The sequence below is a fragment of the Mirounga angustirostris genome, unplaced genomic scaffold, assembly GCF_029215605.1.
Source record: "Mirounga angustirostris isolate CCGP_5_RB_7025 unplaced genomic scaffold, mMirAng1.0.hap1 SCAF_1, whole genome shotgun sequence".
Lineage (NCBI taxonomy): Eukaryota > Metazoa > Chordata > Mammalia > Carnivora > Phocidae > Mirounga > Mirounga angustirostris.
Genome location: NW_026991709.1, coordinates 6,570,249 through 6,583,444, shown reverse-complemented (window position 1 = coordinate 6,583,444; position 13,196 = coordinate 6,570,249). Strand labels below are relative to the sequence as shown.

The window sequence follows — 13,196 nt, the reverse complement described above, 5'->3', positions numbered from 1 at the left end:
TCCAGGAGGGTAAGTCGGGCAAGAGGGCTAGGCTTTACATTTTCAGCCTAACTTCCTGCCATTTCGTCAGGATTCTTAATTTCTCTATTTCCTAATTCCTTCTATAAAAGTTCCCTTATACAGACACATTTAGAACATGGGAGGACAATAAAACGGAATGTGGACTACTTCAAATACTAGCGCATTAAATAATAATGTCATTAGAAACAGAAATTTGGTCTTGCTTGGGAAATGTTGCTTACCTTTAGATTGGGAGATTTTAGAAATGTACTTTTTCTTCTCGTCCTTTTTTTCTTTTATCACAGGCTTCTCTAAATAATTTCTATTAAGAGCGGTTTCTGAACGTTCAGAGAGAAAGTCTTCTGAGTAATCACAGCGAGAACTTAAACTTCTGCAGGAACACTGGGATCTACTATAGTCAACACTCCTATCGGAGGTGTGCCCGGGACTGCCACTGGGACAGTCACTTGTGCCCAGGCGGCCCCCGCACTCAGCGGCCATCCTACTGAGTCCTAATGCCGCACCGGGGAGGCGCCCGTCTATGTCTGTTTCTGCTGGACCAGCCAGAGACATAGTAAACAACCTGACAGAAGAAAAGTATTTTTAGATTTATAGCTATTGACATTAAAATGAACCTATGCTTTATTATATTTAACTATAAATGGAGGACTAGGAAAGGGAAACAACACATTCCTTTGAAGTTATTTTCTGGAAAAATCTCAGTTTGGCTTTTATGTTTTCTCCACATAAGATATAAGACCCCTGAGACCAAACTTTGGTGAGATTATGCTTATAGGTAACGTAAGATAAGGTTCACATCAGAGAACAACAATGACAACAATTTATGAATTAGTGAATTACATCCTCATTCTCTAAGGATGCTGACATTTTTTGCCTTGAAGAAAATGACAGTACTTGGTAAGTGTGGGTGGCCTGTATGAAGTGCAACACTTAGGAAAGTCAGACATATTTGTGGAGATGCACACACTTTTATTTCTTAGCAATGAAATCACACTTTTGAGATTAAACATGTAATATAGAATACAACTAATTAATCTACTAGTTCTCTAGAGTTCATATTCATTCTAAAATTAAGAGTAATAGTGGGTTCCAGGGATGTACACTTGATCCATGATTATAAGGCTTTTTAATATTTTAATTAAAAAATTGCATTCCTTTCTGTGCTTCATTTAGACTATTATAACATGAATATGACTTCCCTGATTATATGCTACATGATGACAGAAGCAAATCAGAAAAACATGCTGATTTGCATGGAAAAATCATCCAAGTGTTGGAAACTTTTGGAAGACAACCCATCCAATGGAAAGTTCACATTTGTTCAATAAAGAACTGACTGTATTTGCAGCTACACAAAGACCGAACTTTTATAAATAATGGATTTGTTAAAATCAAAACTAAGTTTGTCTAATTATTATAAATTTAACTATTCAATGTGAAAAAGCAAAATCTTACTTGGGAATTAAACAACAATAAAGTAAAGCCGACTTCAAAGAAATGTGTTTAAAAGCTAAACATGAAAATGAAATTTTGTGATGTGATCCTAATTTCTCATCAGGGACAAAAGATCCCACATAGTCCAAAGTCCTTGTAACCGAAGTCCATGGCTGAAAAACTTAATTTAATTAAGACCTAGACAGAGTCACTTTTATTTTGGGTAGATTTGATTCAAATTAAGTACAAGTACAGTGTGACTTAAACATAGTAGTTCTTCAGGAATGTTTAGATCAGGAATGTTTTAGTTCAGTGAATCACTCCCCAAAGCAACTTTCACATACTACTTCAGGGGTCCATGCAGCTAAAATAACTCTTCAGCATTTGCTCCTAGCACCCTGCTTAATTAACAGTCAGTGAAAAATAAGTTACTGTATTTTACTTCCACTTTATTTTTAAGTTCTTGGTATAGAGCCCAGGCAGTAGTGTTGAACTTGACTGAGCGGAGTAATTTGTGTGACAAACAAGGCCGGGTGACAGTGTCTCTCACACAAACTCTCCTACACACGCCCCACGAGGTCTGCAATACTCCACCCTTCTTGTCTGATCGAAGGGCCCCAGGAGAGACGACAGCCCACAGTTAAATGCACACTCCCCAAGAACACAAAAGTTTCATAGAAAGTTAGCTCTCTGAGGTCCAGCTCCAAGATAGCTCAGGGCAGCCACTACATAGCTCCTCACGTGGCCCTTATCCACGGGAATTTAGAAAGAGTGATTCCAATGAACACAAGCTTTTTTTCCTCAAGTAATCTCTATGTGAGACGTGGGGCTCGAACTCACAACCCCGAGATCAAGAGTCGCACTCTCCACTGACTGAGCCAGCTGGGCTCCCCTGCACACGAACTTTGGATACTGTTGATAAGCTCTTAGTTGTCTGAAGTGAGAATTTAAAATGGAGAGAATATGAAATCAAACACAAGAAGGACCCCACAGGTGGGCTCTCTAGAACACTAACTTTAGTTACACACCAGACGCTTCTGCAATCCTCTGTAATACCGCTGCCCTAAGGCACAATAATGCCGCGAGAATCTGTTAGGTCAGCGCACTCGAGACAAACTCATCTCCCAGGGGCTTTACGAGGGTTTTTTTGTTTTGTTTTGTTTTGTTTTCATTTAATACCCCCAATTCTGTTTTATCAAGAAAGCAAAAGAGAAATTAGCTGCCACCAGACACTTCCCCACAGGGATCTAATGTCCTCTCTACTAAGAGTTTCTTGGGTTTTTTTGGTAAATCAGTTTCTACCTCTTTCTGCCTTGGCTCGACTCTCAAGCTTTCTCTTTGTCTCATGGAATACAGGAGGTGGTTCACCATCTCCCTGCTACAGAAATCCTAGCCCCAGTAATCCTACTATTAACATCATTATTGTACTTAATCTTTTGTGAGTGGTTTTACTTCCCACAAGCTGCGTTCACATTGTCTACTCCCGGCCACGTGAAGGGGACGGGCTCAGACGGGTGAAGCAGTTGTTCATGTTTTTCCCCTTCAAGGTCAGGAATTTTTTCATTAAGCATGACAACAGTAAACATCACACTGGTGGTAACATCACACATCCTAAGGCAAAGAATCGATCTTTCCAGACCCGTTCTGCTGTTTAACAGTGGACAGACGCACAGGCAAAGATCCTTACTTTTGAAAGTTTGCAAATGGATTAAGAAGAGACCGAGGACGCCTGGGTGGCTCAGTCGGTTAAGTGGCTGCCTTTGGCCCAGGTCATGATCCCAGGGTCCTGGGATCGAGTCCCACATCGGGCTCCTTGCTCAGCAGGGAACCTGCTTCTCCCTCTCTCTCCCTCTGCTTGTGCTCTGTCAAATAAATAAAATCTTAAAAAAAAAAAAAAAAAAAAAAGAAGAAGAGACCGAGATGTTGGTGTACGAGATCCCGAAGGACCAAAAATGTCCCGCTGTGGCCCTCATAGCCTTGCCTGTCCTTGTTCCTGGGAGGGATTCCCCCCTCACCCTTTCTTGCTCATGACTTCAGCTCCTAACTTGCTCCCCATCCATCTTGATAAATCCACAATCCTGCGAGAAGCTAATGGCTGCTAATCTCTGAGAAGAATTAGTTTTGACCAGTTGTTCTTGGCTGACCTCTTCTTCTAAAGCCTCTATAAAAATTCCCTCCTTCTTCCTCAGAACACTCCTTTGAGAAAGCCATCCCAGCATGGTAGGATACAGGCTTAATTCAAGAGTGTGTTTCATTTACAGTCACAAATTTTCCAACAGCTACAAGAGTGGGAGTGTGCCCGTCAAAGGTGACACTTTGAAGGCAGACTGACGTGGGTTTGAACCTGAGTCTGTCAACTAGTTAAGTGATCTTGGCCATCTATACAACGTGAATAACAACACTGATTCCATGGGGTTATTATAGGGAGAAATGAGACAGTGTTTGTAAATACCTAATACGGTATCAAAGTACACAATCAACGAAAACTAGTTCCCTCTTGGAAGAGTAATTCTAGGACACATGCCAGGACTCTCCAGGGCATTCTCTGTGTCTTTATGCGAGAGATGCAGCCATGAGTCAGTCTATTTCCCCATCAACTATTTTACTGGGAACAATTGCTTGACTAACGTCCTTTGAAAACTCCCCGAAGATAGACTGTCTTGTTCCTGTTGTAACTTCAGGCCTAGCAGAGTGCTGCCACACAATCAGTATTTGGAAACGCTTGAATAATGATCACCACCGTCACTACCGTAGACTGTATGCCAAGCACAGAGCTGGGAACTTACATAGAGTAGCTTACTTCATCATGAGGACAGTCCTGTGTAATGGGTATTAGTAACCCTATTTAATAGATGAGCACCCTCAAGCCCAGAAATAACCGTCCAAGGTCACAAATCTAGAGTAGGAGAACTGAGTTTTGAATCCAGGTCTGTCGGCCTTGAAAATTTTTTTTCACATAAACCATACTACTGGACCCCAAATGGACATAATTTGAACCAACTTATTTATCACAGAAACCTTAAAATGTTAAATTATGTCAAACCCTGTGATAAGTCTATGGGAAAAATTTGCTATTCAGCTTTTCATGTTTTACCCGTAGTCTTGAGCCCCAAATCTGAGACTATATTGAAAATTATCACTCATCCCTTAATCTTTCAGATTAATCAGTACAACTCACTTAGAATCTGACATGACAGGAACAGGGAGATGATGAATATAAGGAGGTTAGGGTAGAGGAGTATTCTTAGAATATTGAGATTTGATGATGTGTTTATACTCCACTCCATCTACATTAAAAAAAAAATATTTCCTCTGAATCACATGCTCACAAAGGGCTAAAATGAGCTTTGATTGTCCCGTGTCTGATATAGCAGAGAGCTAGCCATCCTAGAGGTCTCTTTGTTTAATCAACATTGATATTACAGGGAAAAAATAAAAAGGGAAAAAATTCTTTAAAAAAAAATTTTTTTTTAAAAATATTTTATTTATTTATTTGACACACACAGAGAGAAGGAGAGAGCAAGCCCAAGCAGGGGGAGTGGCAGGCAGGGGAGAAGCAGGCTCCCCGCTGAGCAAGAAGCCTGATGCAGGGCTCAATCCCAGGACCCTGGGATCATGACCTGAGCCGAAGGCAGCTGCCCAACCGACTGAGCCACCCAGGGGCCCCAAAAGGAAAAAATTCTAATGGGAACCCACTGGAGCCAAATAAGCCTTAATGTCTATAGACAATCTCCCTCATAAAACAGTTCTACCAGATTAAAATGTACCCTAATGGAAGGCTTTATAGGTTTAGCTATAAAAAAGAAGGTGCATCCAGGAGCGCCTGGGTGGCTCAGTCAGTTAAGCGTCTGCCTTTGGCTCAGGTCATGATCCCAGGGTCCCGGGATCGAGCCCCACATCGGGCTCCCTGCTCAGCGGGAAGCCTCCTTCTCCCTCTCCCATTCCCCCTGCTTGTGTTCCCTCTCTCGCTGTGTCTCTCTCTCTGTCAAATAAATAAATAAAATCTTTAAAAAAAAGAAGGTACATCTGAAGGCATTATTGCCCTCCTTATTTAGATTTGCAAGAACCCTAAGTCTCTCTTGATGGCTGAATCGTCCCACTGTATACTGTCTCTATTTTGCAAGGTCTCTCTAGCTAGGAGGCAGTAATTGTAGCTCCTTTAACATGCTTGGAAAAAGAATCACATGCAATTAAAAATGTCTCAGTGAGGAGATGCTGTATTAGCAAAGCTGTCCATAATCTTTCCTGCTCACTAATTCACCTAATGCAATAGGTATAGTTTCCATAGGATGGGCCAAAATGTGGTCTTAGCATAAAGAAATGTGTGTGTGTGTGTGTGTGTGTGTGATGGGTGGACAGAAAATTCTTTATTGTCACCAATTATCTAGTGGATATACTGTCAGCTTGTTGTTTTTTTTTAAGATTTACTTATTTATTTATTTGACAGAGAGAGAGAGAGTACACAGAGGGAGAGTGAGAGGGAGAAGCAGACTCCCCGAGGAGAAGGGAGCCTGACACGGGGCTTGATCCCAGGACCCCAGGACCATGACCCGAGCCAAAGGCAGACGCTTAACCCACTGAGCCACCCAGGCGCCCCTTTAATACATTTCTATAGTACGTGGTATAAGGCAGAGTCACTCTACTATCACAACCTAATCTATTTCACTGAAAAAAACATAAGTAACTTTGGATTAATTATTGGGTTCATTGATCTATCACTGTCTCATAATTAAAAAGGCACAAATACTTTATGTAGTAAAAGGGACTTTGCAGTGATCAGGTGAAGGGCCCTGAGGTGAGGAGATTACATGTGGGTCTGATGTAAACACAAACTATAATTTCAATCCTTATCTTTAAGATGTTAATTGTTTTAGGGCGCCTGGGTGGCTCAGTTGGTTAAGCGACTGCCTTCGGCTCAGGTCATGATCCCGGAGTCCCGGGATCGAGTCCCACATCGGGCTCCCTGCTCAGCAGGGAGTCTGCTTCTCCCTCTAACCCTACCCCCTCTTGGGCTCTCTCTCTCTCTCTCTCAAATAAATAAATTCTTAAAAAAAAAAAAGGATGTTAATTGTTTTGGAATTTACTAAACTTAAAAGTTGTCATAAATGCTTTACATAGTGCTATATTCTTTTGAGACAGTATGTTTACAACCTGGTGAGGCCCACGATGTGACCTGGCCGGCCCAGGGATTTACTAGAACTCATTAATATCAGTGTTATTAATATCGGCTTTTAGGTACACTTGACGTGCTTCTTTCTGCTATAATAAATAGAAAGATAATTGTTCTTAGTGTTAATAGCAGTCTTGGACAAAAACAGGTCATAAGAAAAATGGGGACCAGACGGTTTCATACTAAGCAATTCAGTAACAATGGTACCAACACTTAAATGAGCTTATTAGGTGATTCACCAACATTTAAATGATCATTTTTAATGCATCCAATAGGTCAACGTATTTGCCTTACTAAGAGCATATATTTTATAAGAAAATTAATGTGTAAGCCATTGGGATACAATTCTTTTTTAAAACCTTTTATTGAGTATATAGAAATACAGTATGCAAATGACATACGATAAACTGCACACATTTAAAGTGTCCAATTTGATCATTATAGACATGCGTATATTCTTAGGAGACGAACACCATCATCCAGAGGGTCGACACATCCAGTGCCTCCAGAAGTTTCCCTGGGCCCCCGTGTCATTCCTCTCCCTTGATGCTCCCTGCTCCCCACCCTCACCTCAGACAACCACTGACTGTATTTTGTCACCCTACGTTTGTATTTTCTACAGTTTTATATAAATGGAATCATACAGCTTGCACTTTTATTTGGTTTGCTTCTTTAACTCAGCATCATTATCCTGAGATTCATCCAAGTTACTAGGTGTATCAAGAGTTCATTCTTTGCTTTAATTGCTGAGTACTATACAATTGTGTGACTTACACCACAATTTGTTTGCTCATTCACCTGCTGGTGGACCTTTCTGCTCTCTTCATTGTTTGCCTATTACAAGTAAAACTGGCGTAAACATTGATACACAAGTCTTATGTATGGACAGATGATTTCTTTCCTTTGGGGTGAGTACCCTGGAGTGGAATGGCTGGAGCATATGGTAAGTATATGTTTAACTTCTTAAGAAACTGCCAAACTGGTTTTCAAAGTGGCTGTAACATTTTGCATTCCCATCAGCAGTGTGTAAGAGTTCGTGCTGCTCAGTACCCCTGCTGACACTTGATCTCTTCTTAAAAACCTAATAGGTCTGTTTAGTGATACCCCTGGTGTCTTTCATTTGCATTTCCCAAATGACTAATAATACTGCACATCTTTTCATGTGCTTATCTTCTTATATCCTTATATCTTCTTTTCTCAGGGGTGGATGGAACACCTGTTCAAAGCTTTTGTCTGTTTTTAAATTGGGTTGTTTGTTTTCTTATGGTTGGCTTTTCAGAGTTCTTTTATACTCTGGACATTAAGTCCTTTATTAGATGTACGTTTGCAAATATTTTCTCCCAATCTGTGGCTTGTGTTTTCATTCCCTTAAAAGTTTCTGCAGGTGTTTTTAATTTTGATGAAGCCCAACTACCAATTTGTTCTTTTAAGAATGATGCTTCTGGTGTTGCAGCTAAGAAATTTTTACAAAACTGGAGGCCACAAAGATTTTCTCCCAGAAATTTTATAAATTTTGTTTTATTTTGATCCATCTTGAGTTAATTATGATGGATCAGAAATTGATCAAAGTTCTTTTTTTTTTTTGTATAAGGATATCAATTGTTCCAGCACCATTTCTTGAAAAGACCAACCCTTTTCCACCGAACTGCATCTGCATCTTTATAACTGAGATGTCCATATGCGGGTCTATTTCTGTGCTCTCTCTTCTGTTCTGCTCATCTAGCTCTTTACCTTTACACCAATACCACCCTGTTCTGGTTACTGCAGCTTTATAATTAATCTTGAAATGCAATAGTGTTAGTCCTCCAACTCTGTTCTATCTTTTCCAAGTTTTTTGGATATTTTATTCAGGTCCACTGAGTTTCCACAGGAATGTTAGAATAAGCTTGTCAATTCTTTCAAAAAGTCTAATGGGATTGTCACTGGGATCATGTTGAGTTGATAGATAAATTCACAGAGAACCAACACCTTGACAAAACTGAGCCTTCCATCCATGGACAAGGCACACGTCTGGCTTGTTAGGCCATCTTTAATTCCTCTCAGCAATGTTTTGTCATTTTTGGTGCATAGATCTCTTACATCTTTTTTTTTTTTTCTTTTCAGATTTATCCCTAAATATTTCATATTTTTGATGATAGCTGCTGTTATACTGGTATTTTTTTTTTAAGATTTTATTTATTTGACAGAGAGACACAGTGAGAGAGGGAACACAAGCAGGGGGAGTGGGAGAGGGAGAAGCAGGCTTCCTGCTGAGCAGGGAGCCCGATGCGGGGCTCGATCCCAGGACCCTGGGATCATGATCTGAGCCGAAGGCAGACGCTTAACGACTGAGCCACCCAGGTGCCCCTATATTGGTATTGTTAAGTGGTATTATCTTTTAATTTCAATTTCCAATTGTTTTCTGTTAGTATATAGAAATACAATTGATATTTGCATATTGATGTTGCATCGTGTAACCTTGTTTATTGGTTCTAGTAGCTTTTTTGTAGATTCTATCACAGATAATGATGTCATCTGTAAATAAAGAGAGTTGAATTCTCCTTTCCTAACATGGACCCTTTCATTTCTTTTTCTTGCCTGATTGGTTGGCCAGAATCTCCAGTACAATGTTGAATACAAGCGTTGGTAAGAGTTGATGTCCTTGTCTTGTTTTGGATCTGAGAAGGAAAGCATCCAGTCTTTCACCATTAAGTGTGATGTTACTGTAGGTTTTTCCTTTATCAGGCTGAGGAAGATCCCTTCTATTCATTATTTATCTAGGGAAGTAAGGCAAAGCTTGAGAGAAAAGTGGGAAGGGAGAGGTTATTGAGAGAGAGGGAATAGATAAAGGGGAGAAGCAGAGAGAGTTAGGAAATGAGAGACGTCCATTTGGGGCTCCTGCTGAAAGCCTAGGGAATATCCACCTGGAAAACCCTTTTTCCACCCAGGCTCAGGCAGTGGACATCTGCCTTGTACAGTACAAGCAGGAACTATATGCTAGAACGAAGAAGTTATGCTTGAATTTCCCAAACCAGTTCTATTCCTGAATCCTTCTCTAAGAACCACTTCAAGCTCCCTTAGATTCAGTCGGTACTGTATTGGTTTTAGGAAAGGGTGGTCAGCACTATCTGGAAGACTACAAGGCCTCTTCACTGGTTATCAAGGGGCAGAGGCAGCACCCTCACTGTTGTTATGATAATGATCACCCAACTGCGGACATTCATTCAGCTGGGGAATCCATCAGGTGATTCCTCCACATTGTCACTGTTCCTACCCTAGAGCGTACTAGAGCATTCCAGTGCCTCCAGTGATGAAGAAGGGGTCATCATATACCTTTCCGAGGCTGTCTTTGGAATGCACTCAGTGTGGACCGTAGCTTCTGAGATGGCTCCCACTGATTCCCACTTCTTGGTATTCATGTCCTTGTGTTAATCCCCTTCCCTTGAGTGTGACTCAGATGTCTCTTCCTTCCTTCCTTTCTTTTTTAAAGATTTTATTTATTTATTTGACAGAGAGAGACACAGCGAGAGAGGGAACACAAGCAGGGGGAGTGGGAGAGGGAGAAGCAGGCTTCCCACGGAGTGGGGAGCCAGAGGTGGGCCTCAATCCCAGGACCCTGGGATCATGACCTGAGCAGAAGGCAGAGGCTTAATGACTGAGCTACCCAGGCGCCCCTAGAGGTCACTTTCATGATGAGGTAACTAAAAGGCTCTGACTTCTGTCTTAATCACCCTCTCTTTTTCTCTCACTTGCTCAAATTGATGGAAGCCAACTGCCATGTTGTAAGCAGACCCATGGAGAAGCACACATGGCAAGAAACTGAGGCCTCAAGCCAAGAGCCAGTGAGGAATCGAGGCCCTCTGTAGACTAGGCTGTGAAAACAGAATCCTACCACCAACCATTTGAGTGAGTTTGGAAGCTTGGAACCCCCCGCCCCCCAGATGAGTGTGGGAATTACGGCAGCCCAAACTGACAGGTTGACTGCAGCCTTGTAAGACACCCTGGGCCAAAGAACCCAGATGTGCCCCGATTCCTGACCCACAGGATAATAAACGCTTGTTGTTGTTTTTCCAGCCAGTGAGTGTTCATTTGAAAACTGGAGACTTACAGAACAGAAAACTTCTGTGTAAATCTACCATTGTAACCTCCTATAGGTTACAAAATCAACAGTGATCTTATAGAACATGGAAGAACAGGATTTTATGCTAAACAACTTAGTTCATTTAGGTTAACAGATGCTTTCTAGAATGTTTATTTTGAAAAAAAATTTATATAATGCCATATTTTCTCTATCTCTAACCCATTAATTTTAATCAAAACATGATCTTATCAAAATAGTTTTTGGAGTGGCGGCCAACCACACTATTGTTTTAAGCTGTTAAGTTTTTGGGTCATTTGTTACACAGGCATAGATATATTTTCTCAGGATGGTTCAGTTACCAAAAGAATTACTTGATGTTAACATAAATGATACCCACTAAAGAGACAGAACATTCTTAGAAGTTTGGAAGTCCCAGGACCCCAGAACTATTCTAAAATTTCTACCTATAGGACCCGAATACGGGTCTGTTTCGGTTCACCTGTGATAATTCCATTCTTTTTCATGACACTGATGTCTGAGAGTCATCATGGACAATGTAAAATGAAGTGTAATTTTTGGTTATTACTAGTCAGCAATGAGATGTACTGTAAATGCTTGTATCGAGCAGCTCTCTGGGATAGTCAGTCTGTTAAACACCAGTTTTCTCACTGATCTGTTAAAATTGGGTTGATGACTAGTATCAGGTCTATAAATACACTTTTAAGTTGATGAAACTGCTTTTGAGTGTCTTTGTATTAGTATAACTAGGCAATACCTCATTGTTATCAATTAAAAATATATGCAGGCTCCACAGATATGGATTTCTGATTATGTGGTGCATTACTGAAAAATCTAGGTCTTAGACCAACCATCTAATATTCTTTTTAGCTAATTAACTAATTGATTAAAATGTTCAGTCAAAGAACATTTATTTAGTATCTACCAGGCACTGGGGTTATGAAGAAGGCAAACCTCTGCCTTCAAGGATTTAAAACTAAGTAGTTAGTAATTATGTTATGAATGCTTAGTATAGAGCAAGCAGACTAGTTTTTGATATACCAGTTTATGGTGGTGTATAGTTCAGATTTTGGCATCATTTATATTTTGAACATGGACTAGTGTTTACAGTATAAAAGTGCCTGTTTGATTGCCCTCAAAGCATAATTGCACTGTTTCTATTGTAACAGGGTTTACAGTGGTTTCTTTGCTGTTATGACTCAGGAATACAACCCACAGTTAAAAACACTGTTTAAATGGAAAAAATGTAATCCAGTTGATGATATGCTTTTCTGGAACGCACCGCGAGAAGGGATGGCTGCCCAGATGAACAATACATTTGTGTATCATGTTCATTTAATTATAGAATTAGAAAGAAGAATGTTCAAGGTCAAGATATACATTTGAATCATCCTGAAACTACACTTTTGTGTAGTTGTCCTCAAGTCTGCTTTTGTGCAAAAAAATACGCTAAAATGTTTTAAAATGAATTAGTACATACCTGCTGTCCTTTATCAAACGTTCCTAAGATGTATGAAGATCAACTATATGTTCTGAGTGGAGGGTTCTTCACACTGTAGTCTTTATGAGGTTTCCAGGGCAGTATTTTTTGACATGTTTTGGTCTCTTTTTAAGGAAAGAATATATTTCAAAAAACCTAGAATATTACAAAAGGAAAATATCAAGACCTCACAAATAAACATTTACATAGAAGACTAAGTTAAAAATTTTGAATCAGTATTAATTTATATATACTCATTTGTTTATGGACTGCTGTATACTTCAACACTTGCTGTTTCCTTTTCCACTTTATTTTTCCCTATAGCACATCTCATTACCTGATATAATACATATTATACTTATTTAGCTTATCTGCTGCCTGAGTGCCCCACTGAATCATGTGCTTCATGATTGCAGTATTTTGACTGTTTTGTCTATGGCCACATCCTCCGTGCCCAGAAGTTCCCAGGAAATAATAAGTGTTCAATAAATATTGATTAAATAAATTAATGGTCAGGGTGCTTCCATGCGTCCTTAATTCCTGTCTCCATATCCATTACTCCTGACAAAGTTTTCACATCTCCTGACCCAACTTAAGATGCCCTAAGTACCCTAAATGAATGCTTTCCCAATATGATAAACAAATACGTGTCTCAAACTTAAAAGCTAGCCTTATGCTTAATAGTGAAACATTAATTGACATTGCTGCAAGGATCAGGATAAGGACTATCACTTCTGTTAATGAATACTGTTTTGGAGGTGGTAGCCAGTGAAATTAGATCTGTGAGAAAGAAATAAGAGGCATAAACATTCGGAAAGAAAAGGCAAATTATTATCATGTGCAGATGGCATGACCATTTACTCACAAAACCCTGTAAAACACTGTAACATAAAGTGCATTCAGTAAACCTACAGTTACTAAATGGATATAAAACTCAGTCTTTCCTATATGCAAATGCAAATGACTCAGAAAATAGATAAAAATATCCCACTTACTGTATCAGCTAAAAATCT

The 13,196-nt window shown here is 39.8% G+C and overlaps 1 protein-coding gene across 3 annotated transcripts in view; it reads right to left on the bottom strand.

The window, feature by feature from the left end:
* The window catches only part of LCA5L (lebercilin LCA5 like), a 44,533-nt gene that overhangs the window by 23,262 nt on the left and 8,075 nt on the right, over positions 1-13,196 (bottom strand). The window contains exons 4-5 of one of the 3 annotated variants that reach the window (XM_064578752.1): positions 12,184-12,339; positions 243-583 (exon numbers count right to left, since the gene is read on the bottom strand). In XM_064578752.1, coding sequence (XP_064434822.1) covers positions 243-573 — 331 coding nt within the window. In that variant the 5' untranslated portion in view covers positions 574-583; positions 12,184-12,339. Of the gene's footprint in view, positions 1-242; positions 1,164-9,163; positions 9,283-12,183; positions 12,340-13,196 lie in introns of those variants that run through there. The other 2 variants (XR_010407474.1, XM_045902431.3) reach the window with 2 other exon arrangements.